At 53.2% G+C, this 27,806-nt stretch overlaps 1 protein-coding gene across 1 annotated transcript in view; it reads right to left on the reverse strand.

The window, feature by feature from the left end:
• Positions 1–25,724, reverse strand: part of Myo15a (myosin XVA) — a 54,691-nt gene extending 28,967 nt beyond the window's left edge. Inside the window, exons 1-29 of the mRNA XM_052195553.1 lie at positions 22,143–25,724; positions 20,352–20,434; positions 19,539–19,602; positions 18,362–18,471; positions 17,965–18,039; positions 17,670–17,760; positions 14,294–14,299; positions 13,868–13,971; positions 13,689–13,752; positions 12,841–12,954; positions 12,257–12,418; positions 9,566–9,679; positions 8,968–9,026; positions 8,752–8,875; positions 7,939–8,034; positions 7,506–7,637; positions 6,993–7,118; positions 6,341–6,418; positions 5,501–5,649; positions 5,339–5,384; positions 5,050–5,174; positions 4,252–4,369; positions 3,843–4,018; positions 3,373–3,457; positions 2,794–2,847; positions 2,617–2,698; positions 2,414–2,544; positions 1,932–2,027; positions 824–1,059 (exon numbers count right to left, since the gene is read on the reverse strand). Of these exons, the coding sequence (XP_052051513.1) occupies positions 824–1,059; positions 1,932–2,027; positions 2,414–2,544; positions 2,617–2,698; positions 2,794–2,847; positions 3,373–3,457; positions 3,843–4,018; positions 4,252–4,369; positions 5,050–5,174; positions 5,339–5,384; positions 5,501–5,649; positions 6,341–6,418; positions 6,993–7,118; positions 7,506–7,637; positions 7,939–8,034; positions 8,752–8,875; positions 8,968–9,026; positions 9,566–9,679; positions 12,257–12,418; positions 12,841–12,954; positions 13,689–13,752; positions 13,868–13,971; positions 14,294–14,299; positions 17,670–17,760; positions 17,965–18,039; positions 18,362–18,471; positions 19,539–19,602; positions 20,352–20,434; positions 22,143–25,724 (6,482 nt within the window). The remainder of the gene's footprint in view (positions 1–823; positions 1,060–1,931; positions 2,028–2,413; positions 2,545–2,616; positions 2,699–2,793; positions 2,848–3,372; positions 3,458–3,842; positions 4,019–4,251; positions 4,370–5,049; positions 5,175–5,338; positions 5,385–5,500; positions 5,650–6,340; positions 6,419–6,992; positions 7,119–7,505; positions 7,638–7,938; positions 8,035–8,751; positions 8,876–8,967; positions 9,027–9,565; positions 9,680–12,256; positions 12,419–12,840; positions 12,955–13,688; positions 13,753–13,867; positions 13,972–14,293; positions 14,300–17,669; positions 17,761–17,964; positions 18,040–18,361; positions 18,472–19,538; positions 19,603–20,351; positions 20,435–22,142) is intronic.
• Positions 25,725–27,806: the final 2,082 nt, after the last annotated feature.

Below are 27,806 nucleotides of genomic sequence, written 5' to 3' on the forward strand. Positions count from 1 at the left end.
TCTCTCTCTCTCTCTCTCTCTCTCTCTCTCTCTCTCTCTCTCTCTGTGTGTGTGTGTGTGTGTGTGTGCTGCTCTCTTTTAAGTAGCTTCCCTTTTCTCTCTTTTCTCAGGAGAGTTGGGCATATCCTATTCTGTCAAATCTTTCTCTGAGTCATCACTTTGTCTACCACTCAATTAAACGTCACTTTCAAACATGACTACTTTCTTCTACAAACTAACTTTACCTTCAACTGTTTGGGATTAAAAGTGTGTGCTAAAGGTGTGTCTGCATTCCAGCCAGAGGGATTACAGGTGTGTGCTGGTACAGGCCCTGGGCCACGTGGTGGGCTGGTGCACTGTCTCACGGTGCCTGTGCCTCACCAGCAGTAGGGACGGATTGTCATCATGGTAATGCCCACATGGCACTTGCCAGATGCCATACTTAACCTGTACCACTGAGTAGTCACTGTCACTGCCCTCAGTTTATAGGAGATGAAGCCAAGGCCTGGAGAAGTTAAATAACTTGCCTAAAGTCACAGAGTTCAGCTTGGGACTTAAGTCCAGACTGTTTTGAGTCCAGCTGTGTTCCTAACTCCTGTCGGCTCTTTCCTCAGTTCTCTACACTCTGGTTTTGCCCCACCCCCACCCCGGTTCTGTTATTCTTCATCCATTCTGACCTAACCCCTCCCCACTGCAGTAAAGCCTCTTGATCTTCTGGCTTTGGTTCAGTTAAGGGACTGCAGTTCTGGCTGCCACCCATGCTGCTCTTCTGGCAACACAAAAGCATCCACTGGCCTGACCTCTGAGCTCCTGCCTAGCCTATTGCCCGCTGGGTTGTGCTCACTTGAGGAGGAACTTGTCAAGGTGTGAGGAAGGTGCGAAGCCACTCAGGCAGGCAGCCAGCAGCAACCAGCCACGCTTGGAGTTGTAGACGTTGGGATTGCGCCACACCTGGTTGGCCAGCTGGGCTAGGATCTCATCCCTCAGAGCTGGCTCCACTAGCCCCTGGTGCACAATGTAGTTCCCCAAGATCATCTCCTGGGTGCCATGCAGGTGGGGGTCTCCCATGAAACGCAGGATCTAGGGCACAGAACAAACAGGCTCTTGTGGGCTTCTGCCTGCCCTTCAACATGCTTTCTTGTCGTGTTCTGCTGTCTATTGAAAAGTCCCTCATATTTCAATATCACTCTACCAGTCAATGTCAAAGAACCCCCAGGAAAACTAGGATCCTGAGTCCACACTGATTTCCTCTCCCGCCCAGGAATCTCTGTGGCCCACATTCATCACCAGCATCCTCTCGTACCCTTGGTCTCCGCCAGGCTCCACTTGGTCCAGAAGGTTCTCTAGCACTCAGATCTGACACCTTCCAGAGCCGCCCCCTACCCCCACCCAGCTCTCTGCTGAAATGGGACCTGGATGCCTGCAATCTATGCCTCTCTGGCCGCTCCCCCACCCCACGTCCTGCTCCTGTTAAGTTGCTGCCTTTCCTAATAGGTAATCTCTCCTCATCGCCAGTGCCTCCTCCTCCAGACTGTCCTCTGTGGCTTGCCTAGCTCTACTTGTGACTTCATTTGGGTTCCCAGCTTTTGAACTTCCCTCTGTATAGGTTGGTGGTTCTGGGTCACAACAGGGACTGTTCCCCTCGGCCTGGGGGAGTTCTTAGGAGGTGCTAGAGAGCCTCTGAGGCAGCATTGCTAGGAGGATAACTTGGGCGAAAGGTTCTCAGAAGGAGGTTCAGATCTTTATGCTGATGTAAACTTCTGTTCCCAAGAAGAGGCATGGGACTCAGGAGCTGGGTTTGAAGACCAAAGAGGATGTCCGGGTATAATGGAGAAGCTTGGAACCTCCTATCATGTAAGGCTATGCACTTGATGCCCAGGGGCAGGGGCGCCTGTGGCCTGGTATTATGGTAGGGCTGTGCACTTGAACCTGGACTAGGGAAGATTCCGTACTAGCTTAAAGACACTTATGGCTTCTGCATGGTGCTCCACAGGCAGCCGCGTGAGAGGCATCTTCAGAGGTACTGCCAGCATCCCAAAGGAGGGCTCCTGGGGACACAAGGAGGGAATGGGAGGAATCACGGGAGACAATAGACATATCTGTGTCGGGGAAGAGAAAGGAGACCATGGAGCAGGCTTCCCACTCCAGCACCTACATAAAGAACCTAGGGTCCAGAGAAGGGAAACTATGGCCCACAGAGAGCAACTAGGGGAGGCAGAGCCATCCTTCTGGTGAGTGCTGTGCCACCTCCTAGTCAGGGCTTGACTGCCCAGGCTGGTTGGTGCACTATACAGCCAGAGTCCAAGACAGTCTCACTACTGTTAGGGCCCTAAGGCTTCCAACAGGTGTATGTCTACCCCGTAAGAGCTTTCTGCGAAGCTGTGGCAGGTCTGAGTATCAGTGCCCATGTCAGGATGCTTGTGCCAGCCCTTACCTTGAAGTGGCATCGGATGAACTTGGCCATGGAGTAGTTGTTGATGTCAAGAGGAAGTGTGAGACAGGGCTCAGCCTGGAGCCTGGGAGCCCGGACGACGGCCACTCGGGGCACACTGGACAGCCTGAGGCCTGGAGACAGTGCAGGCATGTAGTGACTGCTCCCCTCTCCCCAGCCCTCCCTTGCTGTTAGAGATGACACACCTGCTGCAGCTTGCAGGAGCCCAGCCACCTCAGCTGGCACCTCCAGGTGTCTCACTGGGACCACTTCACGCTTGCTCAGCTCCTGAGGGGATGGTCAGGGGATGAAAGGACGGCTGACACACCTCACCTGCTGCTCTCCCTCCCTGTCCCCTGCTGTGGCTCGGACCCCGCACCCACCTCCTGCTCACGTAGCCATGCCTCCTGTGCCCGGCGCTTCCGCTCTGCTCTCAGCTGCAGGAGAGCAAATGGTCAGGGCACAGGTAGCCTGGGCAGGCGCGAGCAGTAGGGAAGGGCCTGTGGCCTGGAGGCTCCTGGTGGCACTGAGAGGACTGAGGTAGTGGCAAGGAAGAGAGGCAAAGGTGTAGCCAGAGATGGGAGGAGGTGCCAAGTGGAACATTGGAGGGACTTTGGGAAACCTTGCCTGGCCTTCCGAGCTTTGCAAATGACATTTATCACCGGCAGTTGGTTTATGTGACAGAAGTCAAGACTATCAGTGAGCTAAGTACCAGACCACACTAAAGAGACTCAAGTCACCCAGGGCCAGCCATGTCTGCAGCTCTTTACGACCCCAGTGCTGGCTACATCACTCAACACAGCATCTCCTTCTACCCTTCTCTATGCCCCAAGGGACATGCCAGGAAACAGGCCTCAGAGGAGCCACAGCTACCCAGCTCAGGAGGAGGGCATGGCAGGGACTTGTAGGTGGGGGTAGGATTCTCTTGAACTAAGTACGTCTCAACCCAGGCAGGCCTGTACCTTGAGGTAGCGGCGGCGGTTCACGTAGGTATGTACCAGGGAACGGAACTTCAGCAGACTCTGCCTCATCTGCTGGTAGCGCTGTCTGAGGAGTCAAAAATGAGGTCGTGGGGTGACAAAGGGTCATATTTCACCCTGGGACCCTTCGTCTCCAAGGAAAACGAGTTTGAAGTGGGACAGACACGTAGCCCAATACATACAACAAATCTAGTGGCGGGACCTGGGTTGATCTCACAATGGTCACATGCTACCCATCCCATCATGTGTTAGTCCAGGGGCCCCTGATGTGTGGGTGACAGGAATACCCTCTCAGCTGGAGCCACAGGCAGAAGACAGTGACTTGGAGAATCAGTCATCCTGTGGAAGTCTCTTTCAGCTTGCATGCCTCCAGAGACGGGGCATGCACTGTTTGAGCCCAGGCTCTTCAAAGCCTGAAGGACACCAAAGACTTCTTCTTCTGTGGGCCTCACCTGGCCAGAAAACCACGGGCTCTGCTCTGCAGTAGGATGATCTTCCGCCGCAAGGACCGGAAGTGCCGTTGGATGAAAAAACCTCGCAGGTAGCGCTGCAGGGTGAGGGCGGCTCGGTTCTGGACTCGCTCCCGCATGCTCTCCAGTAGCTGGTGCAAGTGCTCCTTGAGGAAGAGCTGGAGGTGGAAGGTAGCCATGGATACGCCCATTGAGGAGGCCACAAAAGCGGGGAAGAGAAGGCTGCCTCCCAGAGCTCGGTGGAGTGTTTGGTGCAGCAAAAGCTAGGGTACAGGTACACCAGACGTGGGGTAGGGGGCATCTGAGCAGAGCTGAGGTAGATTAACATCCTAAGCTGAGACATCTGGGGTACCCCTGGGATATCACTGAATGTGGGGTCTTCAGGACTCACCTTGCTGACCCCAACACGGTACATGTCTGGAGTGACCGTGCATAGCCGGCTCAGCAATGACACACACATGTCCCCATCTGCTGGCACGTTGAGCTTGAGGGCCACCAGGCACCGGTACCTGGGGAACCAAACTCAGCCTGAGGGCCTGCTGTTATCCCATCCTCATGACTAGGTGGTGTGGTCCAATGGGTGGCTGTTAGACCATCCCCATGACTAAGTGGTGTGGTCCAATGGGTGGCTTGCTCATAAAACTATCCTCCAAACTAGTTCAAGGTGTCAAAACTGTAGTTCACTATTTCAGCAGAACAAGACCCTTTACTGACATCTGCTGGAACTTGTCCTAATAACTATTAAAATCACCCTAGAGGGATTCATGGAAACTATGAAAAGGAAGGTTCCTGTCCCCAAGCATCACATCCTGAGGCGACTCATGTTTTCCACATGATGGAAAGAGATTACTGACTCCTAAAAGTTGTCTTGTAACCTCCATACACACTGTGACATGTTTGAGCCACCACTCATTAAGTGAAGACATTAGTAGTAGTAGTAGTAGTAGTAGTAGTAGTAGTAGTAGCAGCAGCAGCAGCAGCAGCAAAAGTAATGTGATAGTAGTAGTAGTAATAGTAATAATAATAATAATAATAGTAAGTGACAGAACAAATATATTTCCCAAATGGAACCTAACATGTTTTGTATGGTCTACAGCCTGACCAACAGTGGACTACAGACCCTATGTTGCTTAGGCTGTGGGGGCCTGGCAGGGAGTCTGTGCACTTAGGAACTACCCAATGGAGGTACCTGTCGATAAACACCTGGAAGGGTAGCCGCACCGGAAAGCCTTCCTTGCGGATCCGCACGGTCTCCAGAACCCCTGAATAACGCAGCTGTGCCATCATCACATCTGGCTCAAAAAGACCAGGTTCCTAGAACAGCCCAGAGAGGACATCTGCACACCATCCATGGGTAGGCAGGCTCTCTCAAACATGAGAGTCCCTGCAGTGGGCAGGCAGGGAGTCAGAGAGGCCCAGACACTTATCCAGTGCCATACTTCACAGGGGGAAGGATTTGGCTTTCCCAGGGGCCTCACCTTCTTATGGTTGGGCTTCAGGCAACGCACGAACAAAGGGTTACACCTGGGCAGAGGCAGGAGAGGCTGTGTGAGGTCTCAGAGAAGGAGAGTGGGCACTCGTGCCCTGGGGGCCACAGGGTAAAGGTGGTGCTGGATACTCTGCCCTCTCATCCGACCCACCTCTCCATCTTTTCCACCAGGTCCAGGAGGGACTGCTGGAACTTGGCTGCCACCGTGTGAGCCTTGTAGAGTCGGGTAATGGAGCTGCTCTTGCCCAGGCGCGGAGGGGCAGTCTGTGCAGCGTAGCTGGAGAAGAGGTGTGCTACCACCTACAGGGGTCAGGGGATGACACACACATGTAAAGTGTGACATGTGTGACACGCACAGTCACAGTTCCAGACAGTGACTGACAGTGAAGCCAGTGACAGACAGACAGGGAAGTCTGGACAAGTCCCCTGGACTGAAAGTGTCTGAAAAACAACTTGACTCTAGATATCCTGCCAGCCTGGCTTGCCTATGGGCTCAACGCCTCCCAGGGGCCCCATCCCCCAGCAAGGCTGCTTTTCTCTCTATTCTGGGGAATGCACAGCTCTTGCTGTGAGCCTGGTTCTGGTCAGGGAAAGGATGGCCCACAGGGGAGAGGAGTAGGTTCCCCTGCTGATAAGCAATGGGGCTGGCCTTCCAGGGAACCCAAATGTGGCCTCTATACATTTCCCAGAGTGGCAGGCTTCAAATGTAAATGAACTCAGAACTTAGTCTTGGTAGTATGCTGGTCAGCTGTGAGCTAGGTTGGAAGGTTCTCAGGGGGGACCAAGGTGGGGCCATGACAGCTGGGCTGGCAAGTGTCTGAGCCAGGATGAGCTAAAGAGCAAGACAGGGTTAGGGGCTTCCCTTTTCCTGGACCGAGAAGAACCAGGAATAGGGCTAGTGGAGGCTAGACCACGTCAGGGGCAGTAGGTTCTGCCAGGAATGTGGGGAGGGGCCATGGGGTTGGGCCGGTGTGAGACCAGGCTGGCTTACCCTTGTGCGGCTGTGCACAAACAAGTCCAGGACATCCTGGCGCACTTGGTCATGGTTCTTGTCCAGGAACTTGTGCACCTGAAAAGGAGACTGGTGGGTCTGTGGCCGGCCCTACTCACCCACCCCTGCCTGCAGCCAGGACTGTGCCCAGTCCTCTGGGGTCCTTCATTTTCTACCAGACTTCTGTCTGCCTTCCATCCTAGGAGGGAACTGGCTCTCCCCTCTGGCCTGGCCTCTCCCCATCACTCCACTCCTGCTCACTCTTCCAGGAGGGGTACTATCCAGGCTGGGCTTCACTTCCTTCTACCCAGTCTGCAGATGAGGAAAATAAGGCCCAAGTGGAGATAGAAGCTTGAAATCCTACATTGTGACTTGGATAATAGTGACCAAATGACACCATCACCAGTAACTGGCATTCTGTCAATTCTACTCTGTCTCATATCTACCCCAGAAGATTGGCATTATTAATCCCATTTTCTTTTCAGATGAGGAAACAGGCTCAGAGAACTTAAGCAAATTCCCCTCATCTCTTCCCACACAGAGGAGGGGCTCCAGGGCCAGAACTGGAATCATGGTGAGGCCCACACTCAGGTTCTGTCTCCTCCCTGCGGGGCACAGCACCTGAGGCAGTGCCGGCTGTCTCCACTCTCACCTGGTAGGTGACCTTGCCTGCGTAGTGCTTGATGGTAAACTCCGGCAGCGGCATCTTAGGCTTAGAGTAGAGTGGGTTGGCGCCGTGGTGGTAGTGGCACTTCTGCAGGAATGTGTGGTCTGTGGCCTGTGTGGGAGGGAGGCAGGGGGCCCTGGGTACCTGTTTCTGGCCCAGTGCCAAATTCTTCATCCCTGACTGTTCTACTCCCAAAAGGTGCTGGAGAAGAAGGGCCCAGTCAGGAGAGACTGAGTCACGGAAGAGAGACCCACTGCTGTGGCTGAATCAGTCAATTTCCAGATGTACTGACATCATACCCTGTGCTTAAGTCAGAGTATGAGACCCAAACCCAGGCCACCCCGTCTGGAAGTCCATCCTCCATCACTCCAGGTGACTGGAGATGATGATGAGATTCGAAGACCGAATTTCCTGCTCCAGGCCCGAGTGCAGAGGGGTGGACTCAGGCAGAGAGTCAACCAGACCGGGACTCAGACCACAGAAGCATCTGGAGCTTACCTGTGGGAAGCAGCACTGGTCATCTAGGATGCGCAGGATGCCATAGGGCTTCAAGGAGATGAGGTTGATGCAGGGTTGATTGTCGGCAAAGGCGATCTCTCTCCAGTCCATCTGCTCTCGGATGTACTCCTCCTGTGAAGAGCGTGGGCTGGGCCACCTCCACCTAGCCCGCGCCCACACTCTCTCTGTGTCCTGCTTTCTGTTACATAGAGCCTAGCTGGGTGTCACGGACCCTCAGGGCCTCCCTTGCTGACGTCCTGAGTCAGCAGAGCCTAAGCTCAGCAACCCAGCATCCTTCCCTCCCTTGCATGGGCCTCCTGCGAGCTGTTCCTGCTTGTAACACTGCCCTCTCCGTGTCTCCTGACATCCTTTGTGTCTTCAGGAAGGCCGTGGACCAGCAAGGATAGACAAGCAGGAGTGTGGAGCTGCATACCTGCTCCTCCTGGAAGACGATCTTGTTGAACAGGTACTGAAGGTTCTCGTTGGCATAGTTGATGCACAGTTGTTCAAAGCTGTTGAAGCTCAGGTCCTGCCAGGCAGATGAAGGCTAGGGGTTCCTCCTTGGTCAACAACCCGTCTGTCGCTACCACGGGCACTGTGTACCTTCTCCAGGTCCAACCCGTCTGTCACTACCACGGGCACTGTGTACCTTCTCCAGATCCAACCCGTCTGTCGCTACCACGGGCACTGTGTACCTTCTCCAGATCCAAGCCCAGGCCCCTCCCTGCATTTCATGGCTGCAGTTTCAAAATGTTGGACTCTGACCGCAGAGATCAGAAGGCCCTCTGTACACCAGATGGGGGCCATAGAAAAACCCAAAGCTTGGGCCACCAGGTCTTCTGCCTGGGTTCCAGCCCTGGCTTTGTAAAATAGGGACCCTGGGAACACCTACCTTACATGGTTTCTGAATGAAGAGGTTTTATAAACAACAGTGCCTTTTAAGTGTCTGCTATACTTATGGAAGTTCTATCCAGCCTTCCTCCATTATCCTCTCTGAACACAACGGTCTTCCCCCAGTAACACTGGCTCTTCAAAAAAGGTACTCCCATGTCTCTGATCTCTAAGGATACTCCTTCATTTGGAAATGGTTCTTTCTTCCAGAAAGCTGCCTCTGACCCCTGACCAACTGAGTTAAGAGCTGCATGTCAGAGCTGTGGTCACATAAGCCTGTCACACACTGTCCCCAACCAGTCTCACTGAGCAGCTTCCCAAGGGCAAGGCCCAGGCTAGTCCCACTCAGCCCTACCTCAAAGCCATAGATGTCCAGGATGGCGATGGACAACGTATCTTGTTTTGGGGATACCAGAGCGTTGACCCTGGTGATGAGCCAGCCAAACAATAGTGCATACAAGACCTTGGCGATGGCGTCCCTGGAGCAGAGGCCATGTTGGGCTGAGGGTGAGTGTGCTCAGGGCAGAGTTGCCATGAGTCTGGGAATCAGGACGGAAAAGCACAGCCTTACCTGGCATCTACGGCACTCTCCACTGTTAGGGGTGTGAAGATCTTCTCTCGAATGGTCTCCTGGGAAGAAGAACATGACCTTTGAGTGACAGCTGACTGGCCAATGCCTCAGGAAGCCTCGGGAGGCTTGGGGCTTTAGGAGCATGGGAAAGAGACACTGAAAATGTGGGGTACTTGGTCTCAAGCTCATTGCTGGCCAAGGAAGGACAGAATGCTTTCTCTGCACCTGACCGTTCGATCAGGGGAGACAGTTGCTGGTGTAATTGGGGAGACAGGCATAAAGAGATATCCCTAAGACCTGGAAGCGGAAGAAGGCCTTAGATGGGGCACTGACTCGGCCAGGATTGGAGGTTTCCTGGGGGGGGGGTGACTATGTCATGTATGCCTGTGTCCCGCTCCCTCCAGATATACACACTCCAGCCACACTAGCAGGAGTGAAGGAATAAGGTAATTAAGGCTGGGAAAAGCCACACAGAAGCCTGAAGTGAGGCTCTGCCTCTCCAGATTTTACTGGGAGGTGACCCGTGAGGTGGGGGGAAAGGGACCCTGTGATCCTAGAGGAATAAGCCCGTGTCAGGATGCAGGGCCCTCAGACTCACAGTCACTTTGAAGGTGATAGCCTTCTGCAGGGCCTCGGGAGACACCTGAAGCAGCTCTGCCACAGCCTGGATCTCCCGGGCGCTCACCACTGAGGCCACCTCCTGAGCATCAGTCTATGCAAAACACCAGGGCCATAAGCCTGAGGTAAACCACTGGGTTGAACTTAGAAAAGCAGAAACAAGCTAGACTACCAGAGAAAGCCAGGAGAAGCGTGGGATGCGCCCTGAAGAAGGAGAAACAGAGTGCAGCCACTGAAGCAGCCTGGCGTGAGGGTGTGGCTCAGGAATACAGCATTTACCTAGGATGCATGGGGTCCTAGGTTCCATCCTCAGTATCAAAATAAATATGCAAAACAAAACAGGCCACCTCTGCAGTGTGTATTGCAGATAGTTGAGCCCATTAGAAGACCTGGAATTGGGCTGTGGAGGTGGCTGAATGGATAAAACACTTGTTGTGCATCTGTGAGGACCCGAGTTCAGATCCCAGCACTGGGTAAAAGCAGAGCATGGTGGTGCTTATCTATAATCCCCGCACTGAAGGGAACAGATTGATTCCAGAGGCTCAGTGGCTGCTTCATTGGAAATGTTCAACAGGAGGTCCTGTCTCCAAAAATAAGGCGGGGAGCAATAGAAGATCCCTAACCTTTATGGGGGAGGGGGTGCTGGAGAGGTGCTCAGCAGTTGAGAGACTGTGCTGCTCTTCAGGAGACCCGAGTTAGGTTCCCAGCACACCAGGCAGCTCACAACCATCTCTAACTGCCTCTGAGCGACACAAAACCCTCTTTCCGTGTCCTCGAGCACTTGTACATATGACACACACATACACACAGACATACAGTTTAAAAGACAGACTTCTCAGCACCGGCCAGCTATAGAGGCATGTGCCCCCAGTACCAGACCTTAGCAAGACCTTATTTCAAAGGAAACAAAACAACCAAGAAAATAAACAAACAACAACAACATGATAACATCTAGAATCAGGCATAAATATATCTGGCAATGGTATACACAGTAAGTACCTGGTTTTCAAATCAGGATAAGAGCCAATTGCATAAACATCTTATGTCAATTGGATTCCTATCTCATACTTTACTATAATGGATTACTATTATTTTTAAGATTTATTTTAGTTTTAACAAAATAAACGTGTGTATATTTATTTATTTAATTTATTTAATTTATTTATTTTGAGACAGGGTTTGTCTGTGTAATCTTTGCTGTCCTGGAACACACTCTGTCTCTCAAGTGCTGGGACTAAAGGCACACACCACCACTGCCTGACCAAAAGTTTTTTTTTTTTTTTTTTTTTTTTTTTTGGTTTTTCGAGACAGGGTTTCTCTGTGTAGCCCTGGCTGTCCTGGAACTCACTATGTAGACCAGGATGGCCTCGAACTCAGAAATCCGCCTGCCTCTGCCTCCCAAGTGCTGGGATTAAAGGCGTGCGCCACCACTGCCCGGCTTGACCAAAAGTTTTTTAACATTTATTTACTTGTTGTGTTTTCATATTTGGGTGTGCGTGACATGCTACACATGGCGGTCAGAGGACAACTGACTGGAGTTAGTTCTCTCCTTCCTCTATGTGCACCCGAAAGAGTGCTTTGACCTACTGAGCGTCTAGCCAGTCCTTGCTTTTTTTTTTTTTTTTTTTCTTTTTTTGTGAGACGGAGGCTCATGAAGTCTGAGGTGGTTTAAATAGACAGAGCTCCTATAGATTCATATATTTGAATGTTTGGCCATAAAGAGTGCCGTGGCCTTATCAGAGGAGGTGTGGCCTTGTTAGAAGAAGTGTGTCTCTGTGGAGGCAAAGCTTTGAGATCTTAAATGCTTAAGCTATGCCCAGTGTGAAACACATCTAGTCTCCTCCTTGCTTCTTGTGGATCAAGATCTAGAACTCTAGGTTCCTCCAGCATCATGTCTGCCTGCAGACTGCCATACTTTCCACCATGATGATAATGATCTAAGCCTCTGAACTGTAAGCCAGCCTCAATTAAGTGTTTTCCTTTATAAGAGTTGCCTTGGAGCCAGGCGGTGAGTTCTAGGACAGCCAGGGCTACACAGAGAAACCCTGTCTTGAAAAACACCAAAAAAAAAAAAAAAAAAAGAGTTGCCTTGGTTAAGGTGTCTCCTTGAAGCAATGGAAACCCTAGCTAAGGCAAAGGCCAGGCTACCCTCAAGCTCAACGTGCAGCTGAGAATGAACTTCCCTCCCCCCTCCTACAGGTGTGCCACACCCACTTGATTTTATGGGAAGACAAGGATCAAGCCCAGGACTTCTTGTATGCCACCCAAACACCTTATCAAGCAAGCTCTATCCCTAGCCTAGAGAGACAGGTCTCTCTCAAAATGACTAAAACATCCACAAAGTGTATATATATATATATATATATATATATATATAAAGATAGATAAACTGCTTAAAAGTAGTTTTAAAATAATCTACATGGCAATACCTGCAAATAAAAAATACCAAAATTTAGAATAAGCAAAATCTAAACATAAACAATAGGTTTTCAGTCATCTATAAATAATTGTCTGACTGACTTTTCTAACACATATAAAGAATTCTCAGACATCATGAGAAAAGAGTAAGTCCAAGCAGGGCAGAAAAAAACACACACACTTTGTGTAACCAGAGAGGAAATGCACAGGCCGGGCTTTGTTGGCTCTTTAAGAGGCTTTGAGTGTCTCTTACCTCATGTTTCTCAAAATAGACATTGCCCAGGTGTAAGATGGAGGCTAGGATGCGGAAGATGCTGTCCTGGTCCTCACTGGTGAAGCCAAGTACGTCCATAGCGGCCAGCAGGCGGCGGAAATCATCTGCATCACTCTTTCCAGCGATTTCACAGTTCCCACCCTGGGTGGGGCAGGGGCTGGGGTCAGTGTCCAGGTCTTAAGCTGAAGTCCCATCAGGTCCTGCTTTCCAGGAGGATCTGAGGGGACCCAGGAGAGCTTCACAGACGGCGAGGAGGATCGGGGGCTTGCCACCTGACCATAGCCAGCATTAATGAAGGGTGACCCATAAGGCAGCACCAAGCCATCAGATGTATTCCTCACCCACACCTCTGCCTAGGGGTGCTGTGTTGTCCCCATTTCCCAGAAGAAGAGACTGAGTCCCAGAGAGGGGACATGGAGTCCCATCACATTGGTTGCGAAGAGAGGAAAGACCAGGAAGGCTCCTCTCTACAGAGGCCTGATGTTCCTGTCGCAGCTGCCAGGAGCTGTGGGCCTTTGGGGCTTTGGAGCCACAGAGCTGGGTGACTCTTTGTGCAAACTCACCTGATTCAGGTAGTAGTAGGTCTCAGCCTCCTGCAGGCTGAAGGCTTGCCTCAGTTGGGCGGGGAGTCCAGCCAGCAGTTCATAGAAAATATGATAATTTCTCTCATTTTTGGCCTACAGGGGAGGTATGGTGGATACAGACAAGAGTGAGCCCCTCAGTCACATACCCCGGCTCAGGTGTGCACATACAAACACGGCAACACACAGGGACCTGTAGATTGACTGGCATCTCTGGGGTGAGACCCCCAGGCATCTTGGTGTGATGGGGGTGGTGGTGGTGCTGGCCTTGCTTTGGAAAAATAGTAAAGCCCACCTACTTTTCTCTTGTGTACACTAGCCCTGCACACCTTGATGACACGGAACTCTATGGCCCACATGTGTACACACAGGGCTTTAGATGGTTAGTTATCCCATTTGGCTGAGGTCTCCTTGAATCTCAAGCCCCACGGGACAGCATGGGGACAGACCTCACAGAACCCATTTGCTATCTGGAGACATTTAGTTGGTTAAAGGGTAATGTGTTCCACAGATGAAGCACTGACGAGTGGGGTAGAGATGGGGAACAAAGAACTGCATAGTGTCAGTGACATCCTTGAGCAAGGGACACGGCAGCAAGACTTGGAGGGCACAGAGTGTTGGGCTACACATGCGTCCCTGTGTTCCTGGGTGGAGGACAGTCTCTTGGGTAGGGGTGAGCCAACTGGGATGTTGGGGTAGAAGAAGGGAGGTGACAGGTCACAGGCTCAGGGACGCAGACAGCATGCATGCAGAGTCCATGTATATATTTGTTAAACCCCAGGCCAGGCTCTGCGTGTCGGTGCTGCTGCCCAGACCTCTGGCCTGCCTACCTGGAATACAATCCTCGACTTCTCCAGCAGGTACTGAGAGGTTATGGCACCACAGATCACACCCCTGGGGAAGAACAGTCAGGTCTTGGAGACTGAGGTGGCCCCCTTTGCCTTGGGTGCTGCCGTGGGCCACTGAGGGCTCTGCAGGGCTTCTGAGCATCTACCCCAGCTCCACTCACCCTTCTAGAAAGATCTCCACAAACTTTCCAAAGCGGCTGGAGTTATCATTCCTGACGGTTTTGGCGTTACCAAAGGCCTCCAGGAGAGGCGTGGCCTCCAGGATCTGGACCAGGAAGGAGAGGTCATAGGAGAGATGGGCACTGGGCTCCATGCATGACCTTAAAGAGGCCTCCCAAGGGAACCCTCCCATTGGAGGGACGACCTGAAGGAGAGTCCTTGTGGAACCCCAGAGACTCTCTCTCTCTCTCTCTCTCTCTCTCTCTCTCTCTCTCTCTCTCTCTCTGTTCCTCACAGCCCCACCCACATGCTTAGCTCCAAGCCCTGTGCTCCCACTCCCTGACTGTCCTGTCTGTGGCACACACACACACACACACACACACACACACACACGCACACGCACACGCACATGCATGTGCACAGCATACCTTTATCTTCAGAGATGTCGGTGAAACGGGAGCAGGAACAAGAGACAACAAAAGTAGTTCACTAACAAGACCAGACACCTCTCCCTCCAGGAGCCAGGAGCCGTGGACTGTGGAGAAACTGGTAGACCCTTTGAGGTCCCTGTTGCAAATCTTGTGAGCCTCCAAGACCCAAGGTCAAGAGAAGTATGGCCTCACGTGGGGTGCACGTGCTTGCCACAAGGCGCAGGCACACACTATTCTCTTCACCTCATAACTGATTCCTGCCGTGCATCCCCCAGACCCCTCTCTCACATTGCCTTGTTCTTCTATCTTCTGTTAGGCTCAGCACAGTCACCTGCACGCTCTGAGGAAGCCATCCTATCCCTCTGGTCCCTGCCTTATCAGGGCTAACTGCAGCCCTGCTCTGCCCAGGACTTATCTCACTGCTCCCCACCTCCCCCTTCCTCCTGCTTCACCAGTCCACCTACATCTACACCCCCTGCCTCAGGACATCTGCATGTGTCTCTCTCCTCTTTCAGGGAGCCTCTGCAGGCTACTGTTCTTCTAGGTACTCGGTACCTCAACAGACACATTCCCCTGGGTATTATCTGTGTCCCTAGGGGCAACCAGCTCTGTGGATGAGCACGCAAGCCCCAGTCTCTGTACCAGGCTAATGCATTCATAGCAAGCCCTGAAAAATTCTCTAAGTGGGTGAAAACAAGGAGTTTAGCATCTCACGAGCCAAACCACCCAGCGTGATCATAGCTACCTGTGATACCCAGCTATAAGCACCTACTGTGTGCCAGCCATTTTGCTTGGCCAATTGCTCTGTCTCCCAGTGCTAGGTATGGATGTTAAGGCTTCACACGCGCTAAGGAAATGCTCTGCCACTGAGCCACATCCCATCCCCAGCCTTTCATTTCTTTTCCAGTTTGAGGCAGTATCTCACGTTATAGCCCAGGCAAACCTTGGGTTCATGACCCTCCTATCTCAGCCTCTCTAGTCTCTGGGACAGTAGGTCTCTTCCACCATACCCTAATTTTTGTTCCTGTGAGTATCCTATACATAGGTACCAGCATCACTACTGTCTCAAAAACTAAGACACTGGGATGCAGAGTGGTGTTGTGGGATACCCAGAGCATCCAAATCCAGAAGAGTGGGTCCCGAGAAGTGCCTGGTGAACATATTCTTAGTAAGCATAGGGTATTGTCTGTGGTTGAGTCGTGTCTTTAGGAAGTTTTTGTAGAGTTAGTTTAGGGAACCAGTTCCCACAGACATGACACCTGTAACCTCAAAGTGGTGGCAATGCCATTCTGCTCACATCCACCCTCAGACCGGTACCTGCAGAGCTCCCGGTACCTGCAGAGCTCCCGGTACCTGCAGAGCCCCCTGGTGAAGAGCAACAGAGGGCCGGGCTGCCTGCAGTTGCTCAGAGTCAAATTCAGTAGGGCATTGTTCCTTTAGCCTGGATACCCTGCAAGATTCCAGAGGCTGTGTGGCCTCTTCTCTGCCCCAGGTACCCAGCATAGGACAGGCCAGGAAGCCAGAAAACTGGGGGAGGGGCGGGGGGTGTCTCATGGGCTATTGTCTATAAACATTGTGGGGAGGAGAAGGGTCCATGTTGTGTGGTTGGGTCCAGTGGGAATGCATGATCCATGCTATTCCATGAGCTGGAATAGCTCACAAACATCATTTTGCTGACCTAAGTGTATGGGAGTGGTGGTTGTGGTGGTGGAACAAAACATGCCCATTGGTTATGACCCTAGATCCAGTCATGCCTGAAACTGACCCTAGCTCTGACCTGTCCAGTGTCCCCATGCTGTGTGCCTGGTCCAGAAACTCTTAGATCTAAGATATCATATATCCTCACTTGTCTTCTCCACACCCGTTACCATAAAATATAAATTCCTGCTCTATCACCTCATCGGGGGCACTGGGCAGGTCATTTTTCTTCCCAGACATCAATTTCCTAAACTCTAAGTGTTCACAGATAGTTTCCCAGGGAGGCCATAGGCTCTGTGGAGGTAGATGGAAGACACCTGGACCAAGGAAGAACTCACAGAGCCCACCTCTCTCCCTGCCTCCTTCGTGGGCTCTCCCAGGCATGCCGAAGAAACTGAAAACTGACCAGAGCAGAGAGGGCCTGGGTCAAAAACCAAGAGGCCGCCAGGCAGTGGTGGCACATGCCTGTAATCCCAGCACTCTGGAAGGCAGAGGCAGGTGGATTTCTGAGTTTGAGGCCAGCCTGGTCTACAGAGTGAGTTCCAGGACAGCCAGGGCTATACAAAGAAACCCTGTCTCGAAAAAAACCAAATCCAAAAAACAAAAAAACAAAACAAAAAAAACAAAAACCAAGAGGCCCTGCTAAGATGGCTGCTGCCTTATAGCCATTTGCCAGCTTTCATGTGCCTAGGGCTAGCAATTTTGAGAGCCTGTAGTTCTGGATACTGGGCCTTGTCCTCCCCTGAGCCCTGGACTCCCATCACCTCTGAGTGGCACATTTTCTCAGGAGTTTCTCTTCATCCATCTTGCCTGTGTTCACTCTTAGTTTTAGCCCTCCTCACACTGTCTAGATCCTTCAGTCAAGCCCCTGGCTGCCTTGGCCTGCTCCTGAATGGGTCCAGTGTATACGGACACCACAGTCCCCAGCATCTGAGACCCGGCTTTTCTGATCCAGACTCCACATTGCCATTCTGTGTTCTGTGGGGAGCCGAGACCTGCTTGCACCTTCGCACAAGATCTCTCCTCAGCCTCCTCAGTCTTCTCTGATCTGCCGAGGGCCTCATCACCACCTCAAGCTTGTAGCGATGCTCCCAACTCTTTCTCCTTGCCCCTCTGTTTTCCTCCTCAGCATATACTACTCTTTCCAGTATACACAATTTACTGAATGGTTACTTAGATTTTCTTCCTCTCCATCTCCTGCCCTAGAATGTAACTCCCACAAAGTTATAAAAATTCTGTCTTGAGATGTTCCGTTCCTTGCTTAAGGCCTCAGTAAACGTTTACCGAGAGAATGAGTTTCCAGGAGCAGTGTCAGACTGCAGGATTTAATGTTCTCATGTCTGGTCTATGAGCCTAAGCCTTGCTGCCTCTGCTTCATGCTACGGCTACACGGAACCTGTTCAGCATCTGGGAATGAGACTGTGGAGGTCAGGCTGGAGATGCTAGAAAGTAAAAATAACTTCCCTGTCTATCCCCAGGAGCTTTTCTGGGGAAAATGGGAGATAGAGAAGCCCTGTGTTGAGCTGTCCCCACTGGCCTACCTGGAATTCCGTCTCCTTCACTCAAGTGCACATAGGTGATCCTGATCTACTGGGGGCTTGCTCAGCAAGGGCGCTGGGCTCGGGATCCTAAGCAGACAGGGCAACCACATGACGGCTTCGTGGTAAGGCCTCACCTGCTGCATGACGTCCCGTCTCTGGTTCATGGCAGCCAGGCAGCGTAGAATCAACTTCGTAGCCTCAGTCTTTCCAGAGCCACTCTCCCCGCTGGCGGAACAGAGGCCTAGAGCATCAGCGCTCCTCTGCCTCTCCGTGCACACTCAACCCAGGAGCCATGCAGTGGCCCAGAGGTGCCCAGTATCCTTCCCAGGGCTTGTAGTAGGCTCGCATCTCACCATCTAGATGTCTGGATGCAAACCTACTACCCAAGATGCCCCTATCTGCCCCCCACCTGAGCACAGCCTGACTCACCTGATGATGACACACTGGTTCTGTTTGGCATCAAGCATTTTGGCGAAGGCGAGATTAGCAATTGCAAAGAGGTGCCTGGTGAGACAGACAGGCCATTGGGTGTCACTGTCTCTGACAGTTAGTTTCCACAGTCCCACAGTGCCAGGGATTGGGGAGAAAGGTATCTCTGTTCAGCCATCAGCCAGTGCTGCCCACCCCTCACCCCCCCCCCCATCAGAGCTACAGTGGCCTCTAGAGAGGGACTGTGCCTTGCCTGGGGAGAGATCACACTGAGTTGTGGGTTGCTTTCTCTCACTCACCTCAACTCATGGTTTAAAGGCATCCAGGGGCTCCCCATGCTCAGAAGTGAACCTGGAACACCCCAGGACAACACCCTCCACATCCCATAGATACTCACGGGGGATTTTCTCCTAGGGCACGCCCACTGTATTGCTGCACCTGCTCAGGCCCGTAGATCGCAAACATTTGATATGGGTTCACTGACACCAGAATACTGCCGATATAGGTCTGTTAATAGACAGTGGACTCAGCCGGGCGGTGCCCGCCTCTAATCCCAGCACTCTGGGAGGCAGAGGCAGGCAGATTTCTGAGTGTGAGGCCAGCCTGGTCTACAGAATGAGTTCCAGGACATCCAGTGCTATACAGAGAAACCCTGTCTCCAAAAACCAAATCCAAAAATCAAAAAAAAAAAAAAATAGACAGTGGACTCAGCGACAAGGTTATTGTGGCTACCTATGGCCCCCTCTTTATGCTTTTGAGCTAGGAGTCCCTTACCAGTGAGACACACGCCTGGCCGCTGGCCTCATCCTATCACCAAGACCTCTACAGCCCCAAAGGACCTGTGCTCTAATGGAGTCCCAGACTGCACAGGCTGAAGTTGTGAATGTTTAGTGTACCAGGCCTCACAGTCCTGACCACCTCATTTATTCATGGTCGGGTCCAGGCTGCAGGCATTTCTGCCCCCTGCCAAGGCCGACCACTACTGTTGGTTGTTAGAACAGAGAAGAAGTAGGAAGCCTATGTCCCCCAAAGTCTTTAAAGCCCTACAGGTAGGAGCAGGAAAGATCGCTCAGGCTGGGCAGTGGTGGCGCACGCCTGTAATCCCAGCACTCTGGGAGGCAGAGGCAGGCAGATTTCTGAGTTTGAGGCCAGCTTGGTCTACAGAGTGAGTTCCAGGACAGCCAGGGCTATACAGAGAAACCCTGTCTTGAAAAAACCAAATCCAACAAACAAACAAACAAAAAAGAAAGATTGCTCAGTGTTCAAGAGCACTGACTGCTCTTCTAGAAGGCCTGGGTTCAATTCCCAGCACCCACATGGTAGCTCAAAGCGGCCCATATCTCCAGCTCCAGAGGATCTGACATTTTCATACAGACCTACATACAGGACAAAACACCAATATGCATGAAATAAAATGAATAAATTATTTTTAAAGCCCTATAAGTGCATATGCCGATCGGACGTGGCTTCAGGCCCCTCTCCTATAGCTCTGGAGTCACAGGTTCCTCCACCTTTCTGACCACCCCTAGTCTAGAATCCAAGCAGGTCCTTGTGCTGGTAAGCCCCAGACTTACATAGATGAGGTTCCGCTCAAATCTGGTCTTTAGGTTGGATAGCACAGTGGTCTCTTGGAGGTCTCTGGAAGGACAGAGAGGTACTGTGAGGGTCTTAGTCCTGGCACAGGCACCACCCTACTTGGCATGGTGTCTTGGTTGGGTGTGTTTGGGATCAAGCTCATCTCTGTCACTGACCAGCTATGAGACTTAAGCAAGATAGGTAGGTCATATTTATTTATTTATTTATTTATTTTTGTTTTTTTGAGATAGGGTTTCTCTGTGTGGCCCTGGCTGCCCTGTAACTCACTCTGTAGACCAGGCTGGCCTTGAACTCAGAAATCTGCCTGCCTCTGCCTCCCAAGTGCTGGGATTAAAGGCGTGCGCCACCACTGCCTGGCTTAGTTCATTCATCTTATGTCTCCAGTTTCTTCATCTGTCTAATGGGGTGGCAGACATCACACCCATTTTGTGAGACCTTGGTAGATTCTGGGGCAGAAGACATAAGGCTGAATAATTTGTGGTTGGAAAGCTTTAGAGATTTCAGACACCTGCCAGCATTTTCACAGCCACTGTCCAAACCTTGTAGAGGAGAAACTGAGTCACAGAGCAGGGAAATGATGTCCACAGCTGCCTAGCTAGTAAATGGAATGTCTGGGATATAACCCAAGGGCTGTCTACCTCATAAAGCTTTGGGCTGTACACATCTGGCTTGTGTGATACTTGATGACACCATTTGCCAATAGGGAAACTGAGGCTCTGGCGATTTCCAGAGCAGTCAGGCTGGGAGCATAGGAATCCTACTAGGCCTCCTCCTTCACCTCAGCCACTTACTCCAGCTGTGTCATGTCCTCCACGCCATCTTCCCTGTGCTGCTCACGGGACCGCACAGAAGGCAGGTTGCGTATGGAGTGCATCTGTGAGAGAGGGGTGGGGGACAAGTTGGAGGCCTGGATGGACCCTGGCTTGGACGTCCCAGGCACCTGCTCCCATTGTCAGAGAGGAACTCCCAGGTTAGACAGTGAAGGTCTGTCTGCCTCCTTGCCTTAGAGTCCACATGAGTCTGTGTGTAAAGCGTCCTGGGTGGAGCTTGTGAGGCACAAGTGTTGTGCTCAGGGGGTGGGCACGCACAGAGACATTCACAAGCAGAGCAAGAGTCTGTCCCCTTCCCCACGCTGTCCTCCCAGGTCTCTCCCCTGCTCCCCACAGACCCCGTGTGTTGGCTTGTGTGACAGCTTGATGGACGCTTGAGTCATGGTACACAAGGCCCCTGGAAAGACAGAGGTGGAGGCCGTCCCAAGATGGAGCCAGCTCCTGCTCGGGGGAAGTGTGTGGAGACTGCTTGTGGGCCTACAGGAGCGGCTGCCGTCCTCGCAGCTCCCATACATAGCTGTATGCTGTCAGTATGCTGTGGCCACGCGCAGGCCCGTGTGCTTGGTGGAGGGCATATACTTATAGAGGCATGCTCAATGTCCACTTGGAATGTGCCAGCGCGTGGCAGTTAGGGCCCTCCCACCTTGAGGTTCTTGAGAGTGGGAGTCCTGTTGTCAGCTTGGGGCTGACCGAGCTCCCCAGTGCCCCTTATGTGTACACGCGTGTGTGCACATTCAAAGGATAGGTGGATTGGCACACACCTCTGTGGATGCCACGTCTGCTCAGACTTGGCACACACCTTGTTTCCTTGCCTACCCATGGAATTCACTCATGCACATTCAGGCACATGGATCTGCAAGGCTCTGAGTAACTGCAAGCTTACACGTGTGCAGCCCTGGCCTTCCCCGCCCGGTGCAGCCTCCCTAGGCAAGGAAAGAGGAGACGGGAGGGCCTGCGTGCTACATGCCCTCACGCTGTTGAGTAGGGCGCAGCAGGTATCAGTCCTTCCGGCCCTGGCCTCCAGCCCACCCCTCGGATCACGTGCTTGCCAGCGGCCACAGACCCTGAATAATTCAGCCACTCACGTATTCCAGAGTAAGGAGGGCCCAGGCATCCTTGCCCCTCACCCCTGGGCACCCCGTGCCCCGCTCCCGCAGTGCTGCAGCCCACACAGCGCGGGGCACCCGTCGTCGGGGCCAGGGTCCCCCTAGCAGCCAGGCTGCCCCAGTTGTCATTGCCAAGCAAGCTTGCTGCCTGCTCTGTGGGGCACGGTCTGCAGAGGTGGAGAAGGACCGCCTATCATTGCTTGCCCCACCCATTCTGGGTGTCCCCAGGGAGGCTAGAGTGATCATCCACCTCCTCCAAGGGCCACCCAGCATTCAGCTCACCTTCTGCCACTTATGTGACAGTCAGTCTAGAACTCCCTGAGACAGGCTGCCTGCCTGGACTCCACAGACTCCTGGCTTCTGAGTCTCAGTTTCCCTACTCTGCAATGATGAACAGAAAGAAGGAACCTGGGCCCCTACCCTAATGTCTAGTCCTTTCCTCCAGGGCCTGCCTATGCTGGGCACTCCTTCGTTCAAGCCCCAGATACCCTGCAAGGTCCAGACAGCTCTCCCTACCTTCAGAAGGAAGACAGAGGTCCACACAGACCACCACTTGTCAGGGCAGTGCGTGACTCTTCAGGCCAGCTCCTGTTCTGGAACCTAGGCCTGAACTCCCAATCCCACCCTCTGACTTGTGCCTTCATACCTTGTTCTGCCAGCTTTGAGGGCGAGTCTTTTTCCAGAGGCCCTTGTGGGACTGGCAGTCACCTCCATGGCCCCGTCGCTGGGATTGAGAGGAGTGGGTACGTATTTGTGGCCAGGGACAGCGAGCATCTGCTGGTGAGCAGAGGCGGGACCAGCGTAGACTACAGGCTTGGGCTGACGGGCCTTGCTCTGGGTCTTGGTCTGGGCGATCCGGAGGCTGCACAGGAGCAGGCCCTTTTCTCTGGAAGGAGCTCAGCCCACGTACCTGAGGCATGACGACTGCAAACCGCCCAGGTTCAACCAGGGGCTGCTCACCAGCCTTGAGCAAGGGCCCTGGGGCTCTGGTGGGGGCCAAGGGAGCTGTGGTTCTAGACACTGTCTTCCAGCGGTGCCACTGTGGCCACGTGGCCCTTGACTGCTTACATGTGACCAGTGGGTACGAGGCGCTGAGTCGTAAAGCCTTCCTCTCGGAGACAACATTTTTGTTGGGAAGGGTTGGGTTCAGGGTGTCAGACTCAGCTGGTGGCTTAGGGTCCCCTGGGGTGATCTCTTCTTCAGGCTTCTCCAAGCTTGGGTTGGCTGACTGGGTGAGCTGCCCGGGTCCTGGCTCATGGTGTTGGCTCAGGAAGACATCAGTTAAATTGGAGGCTTGGTCCCCAGGCCGTGGTTCACATGAAGGGCTTGTGTGCTCAAGCAATGGGTTTTCAGGCACAGGAGGGGGCCTGGAGAAGCCTCTAAGGCTGCCTATACCTTCTGGCCATGGAGAAGGTGGGCGCTGTGTGGGAGACACATCCACATCCCAGCTGGGGGCCAATGGGGGAACTGTCCACGGTGTCTCGGAGTCCTCTGGCTCATGCTGGTTCTCTTGGTGCTCCAAAGCCCCCGTGGCTGGCCCCCAGGGCCCAGCACCGTGTGGTGGGTGGTAGGCCCCATGTACCCATGGCTTCACAGCCCGGGTCGGTGGCTCGCTGAGGCGCCGCCAGGTCCGTGGGAGGCGCGAGGGTAGGTTGAGGGACCGGTGCCGGGGGCCGTGTTTCAGGAGCGGTGGTGGTGAGGGTGGTCGGGGAGAACCTAGCACTGGTGAGCGGGGTGGGCCCAGGCGGCCAGAGGCCCGATGGAGAGAGAAGGTCTCCCGAAGTGACTGAGGTCTGCGTGGAGGGGGTGGGAAGGGTGGCTGGAAGGGGCCCCTTCGGAGGGACAACTGAGGAGACAAAGGCCCCAGTGGTGAGTGGTAACCCTGGCCTGGCAGGCTCCTCAGAGAGGGTTGGGGTGAGGGGAGATGGGGCCTTCTCCTTGATCCTATCAGGGAAGGTCTGGGGAAACCATAAGCTGCCCTCCGACTGCGACTGCGGGAAGCCCTGAAAGATGGCCGGGGTACAGGAATGGTCAGAAGGTCAGGGGCAACCTCTGGGCTTGTTCCAGGGGCTTCAGCAAAGCCCCACCAATTTGCCTGGGGTGGAAAGGGCACGTGAGCTGGGGCGGCCCAGGGTGGTGGATGCTGACGGAGGGAGCCATAGGGTGAGCTGTAGGGGGAAGCTAGCCTTGGAGGCCTGGAAAGGGTTGGAGAGAAGGGTGGGGTCAGTGGAGAGGCGGGGCTGGGAGAAGGCCCAGGCATTGGAGGAGAGATGAGAGCGCTCCAGTGCGTGAGGGTCCTTGGCGCAGGCCTGGGCGAGGGTGGCCGGTGGGAGTTGTTGTTGTTGCGAGCTTGTGGCTGACTGCGTCTCAGCACAATGGGTGTGTTGGGTCGATCCGGGTCCATGCCGGCCAGCTTGTAGCCAAAGCGTTTGTAGGCTGCCTCCCTGACTGGGGGCCGCCCCCCTCGGGCCTTCTGGCTGCCCCTGAGCCGTGGGATGGGCTTCTTCTCTGAGAGTGTCTTTTTGAGGAACCGTGCTAGTGAGGTAGCTGGGCGCGGTGTTGGGTGGCCAAACTCAGGGCCAAAGCCTAGGCCTCGGCGGGCACCGAAGGCTGACAGGGCCCGCTGTAGGTTTCGCTGGCGTGGCGTGAGGAAACCCCAGTAAGGATGGGTGTAAGACATCGGGGGCACTGGGGGTATTTCTTCCTCTTCTTCCTCTCCCTCTCCATCCCCTAAAGGCAGAGGAATGTCGAGGGAGGGTGGCAGGGGCACCTCTAGCTTCTCTTTCCCAAACAGCTTCACCTGAGGCCGCGGGAAGAGGCGAAACTTTCGGATGAGAGACAGTTTGGATCTGGCTGGTTTGTCCATACCTTGTTGCTCGAAGAAGGCTGCACTGGGCAGGCGGAAGGAGGTGCTCTGACGTTCTCCACCTATTTCCTCAGGTTCCTCCAGCTCTGCAATGTCGTCCATGGGGTGGGCATATGGGTTGTGGGGTGACATTATGGGTGGTGGTACCCACGGGTACATAAAAGCTGGCTCTTCTGGATAGACATAGGGCACCCCGGGGGGATAGATGGCCTCGGCCCCACCGCCATAGATGCCTTCAGCATAGGGGACCGCATAGGGATCAAAGTAGGGTGTGTCATAAGGAGTGTCATATGGGAAGTCATAGGGTGGATAGGGCACGGGGTGAGCTGCGTAGGGATCCAGGTAGTAGCTGTATGGGTAGGCCTCAGTCTCAAAGCTGTCATGGTAGCCGTAAGGTGACGAATACCCTGATGGGGGCGCATATGGGGGCTCAAAATCGTCGTAGCCGTAGCCATAGCCATAGCCAGGGTAGAGGGTGTCACCATAGTAGTCAGGGTGGTAGTAGTTGTACGGGTCTCCAGATGGGTACCCGTAGTCGTCATAGGGTGGCCAGGCCGGGCTATACCCACCAAACCCAGCCAAGTAGGGCTCCTGCTCCTCGTACTGGTATAGCGACTGCTGGTCATAGTAGTCGTCGCCTTCTCGGTGGTAGTCGTAATATTCACCCAGGTCCTGGAAGCCCTCAAGCCCGTACAGTGACTTGCGGGAGCCTGCATGCCGAAATGGAGCCTCGTCCTCAAAGGGCAGGAAGCCCACGGGCTCTCCCGAGGAGTAGATGCTGTGGCTGCGAGGGAACCTGCGGAGCCGGCCTCCATGCCGCAGGATCTCAGCACCGGACGGGAAGGGCAGCTTACGGGAGCCCACTCGGGAGCTGGAGCGCTGGAGCCAGGCGTCCAGTGTGGCCTGCTCACTGCCTGACTCCTCGGCCTTCTTGAGGAGGAACTTCTTGGTCAGCCAATTAATAGCTGTGGACGCCTTGCTAAGCGACTGGGCACGAGGCCTCAAGCGGCCATAGCCGCGCCGTCCAGGGAAGCGGATCACCATGAACGAGGGCTTCTTTCCCTTCATCGCCCGCTTCTTTTTGCCCATACGCATTTGCGTCATGAGCTTGGATGTGGACTTGAGAACAGTCCGGGCCTTCTTCTTGCGTTTGGTCTTCTGCGGGCCAGTGTGGAGGCCCCAGAAGAAGGCTGATGCACTCCGGAACTGACCTTTCTTGGAGATCTTGGGTGTGCGGTCTCGGAAGCCCATGAAGAGCCGAGATGTGCCCTTGAGGCTCCGTTTGGGTTTTTCAGGCTCCGGGGCCTTCTTCCCCTTCTTCCCTTTCTTCGCTTTCTTCTCCTCATCTTCCTCTTTCGCCATGGTGGCCTCTGTGACTGATGATGCCCAGGGCAGGTATCACAGGTTTAGGGACTTGGAGACACTGCTTAGAGACTGGCTAGGTCTTCTTGCTTATAGCTGGACCTACAGTCTCTCCTCAGTGTCTGTGCCTCTGGGACTGCCTGGGTGGCATCGAGAGGGAGGATCCATAATTCATCCTCTAGACTAGCCTTGGGTTTCACCTTTGAGAGGTAGTGGAAAGCACTTGGGTGTTGTTTTCTAGTGAGGGAAGACCAAGAGGCCTGTGCTGGGGCAGCAGCCTGGCTTTAAAGTCACCATGGCAACAGCTTGCTGACTCTGGCCAAGCCGTCCTGTGTCTCAGTCGGCTCAGTTTTACAGAGCAGGACATTAATCTCCAGAGGGGGACATCATCTACACTAGACCCCTTACATGGGCCCGACGTGGAGTCGAGTCTCCTGAAGCCAGAACAGAATGATCACTACCCACCACATCACCTCAGAGGGGAAACTAGAAGTGAGAAGCGGGTGCCCAGGGCTGTGGCCAGTGTAACAGGAGCTGGCCAACTCCAGAGAGCTGAATAATACATCAGGGAGAGCCCAGCTCCTGCCTCCTAAAGCCCGCTGGCTGAATGTCTCTGTAGGTCATAGGGAGGGGTGGGCCACAGAAGGAAAAGAAAAAAATCGGAGCTTGACCTAGCCCTCCAGTCCTGCCATCGATTGACTATGTTGCCCCCGGGAAGGCCCTTGGCCCTCTCTGTGCTGTGGCTTCCTTTCTGTAGAATGACAGGAACAGGCTGAGCCCTGCTTCTTTCACTGGGGAGAAGGAAGACCTAATGGAATGGCTGGGCAGTTTACGAGGCAGGAGGGACCTCTCTTGGTGGTTCCTGGACCACTCGCAGACCCATGCTGTTAGGGGTGTGGGATCAGGAGGCTCATTCCAGCTGTGGGTCTGATCCACAGCAATGCACAGTCAAGGAGGGAGAGGACGAAGAGGAGAAGGAAGAGGGAGAGAGGGAGGAAGAGGAGCAGGAGGGGAGAGAAGGAAGAGGAGGAGGAGAAAGAGGAGGGTAATAGGTAGCTAGTCAGGCTTAGTGGGCTTGGGGGACGTGAGAATGGACCCCACCACCAGTTCTGAACCCTATATCCCTGATAACTAATTTTTAGAAAGGTGGAATATCACAACTGGCCTAATGAGATAGAGGAGGCATCACAGCTCCCCTAAGGTTGAACGGGAGGGAGGAGGGCACGGATAGCCAGCCTCTGTGGAGGCCCGGCCGTTACCGGAGAGCTACTTCTTCCGGAGAAGACACGGCTAGTTCACAGATGTATGGATTTTATTTATTTACTTTTTGAGACAGGGTCTCTCTATGTAACTCTGACCATTCTGAAACTCTCTCTGTAGACCAGGCTGGTCTTGAACTCACATTTTTCTGCCTCCTCTGTCTCTTGAGCGCTGGAATTAAATATTTACTTCTCTTTAAGAAGAACTTTCTAGGCTAGGCTTCAAATCTCCTATGTGGCCTTGAACTTCTGACCCTATTGCCTTCATTTCCAACTGAGTTACATTTCCAATGCCTAGATTTTTAAAAACAGCTCATTTATGTATTTATTTATGTATGTGTTTATTTATTTATTTATTTAGTCTCTCTATGTAGGACAGGTTAGCCTCAAACACAGAGATCTATCTGCCTCTGCCTCATGAATGCTGGGATTGAAGTGGTATGCCAGCATGCCTAGCCCAAAATTTTAATTCTTTTTAAAAATCTACTATTTGGTGGCTGGAGAGATGGTTCTAAAATTAAGAACACGTGTTGTTCCTGCAGAAGACTCCAGGCTTGGTTCTCGGCGCCGCAAGGCTGCTCACAACCATGCATGCTGCTCACAACCATGCATGCTGCAGTTTCAGGGGCTCCAAGCCCTTGTCTGACCTCAGTAGGCACTGAGCACTCACATGGTACACATACATACATGCAGGCAGAACACCCACACACATAAAATAAAATACAAATTAAATTTTCTGTTGGGGCTAAAGGGATGGTTCAGCAGTCAAGAGCACTGGCTGCTCTTCCAGAAGTCATGAGTTCAAATCCCAGCACCCACACAG

This window comes from Apodemus sylvaticus, chromosome 10 (genome assembly GCF_947179515.1).
Source record: "Apodemus sylvaticus chromosome 10, mApoSyl1.1, whole genome shotgun sequence".
In the NCBI taxonomy this organism is placed as follows: Eukaryota; Metazoa; Chordata; class Mammalia; order Rodentia; family Muridae; genus Apodemus; species Apodemus sylvaticus.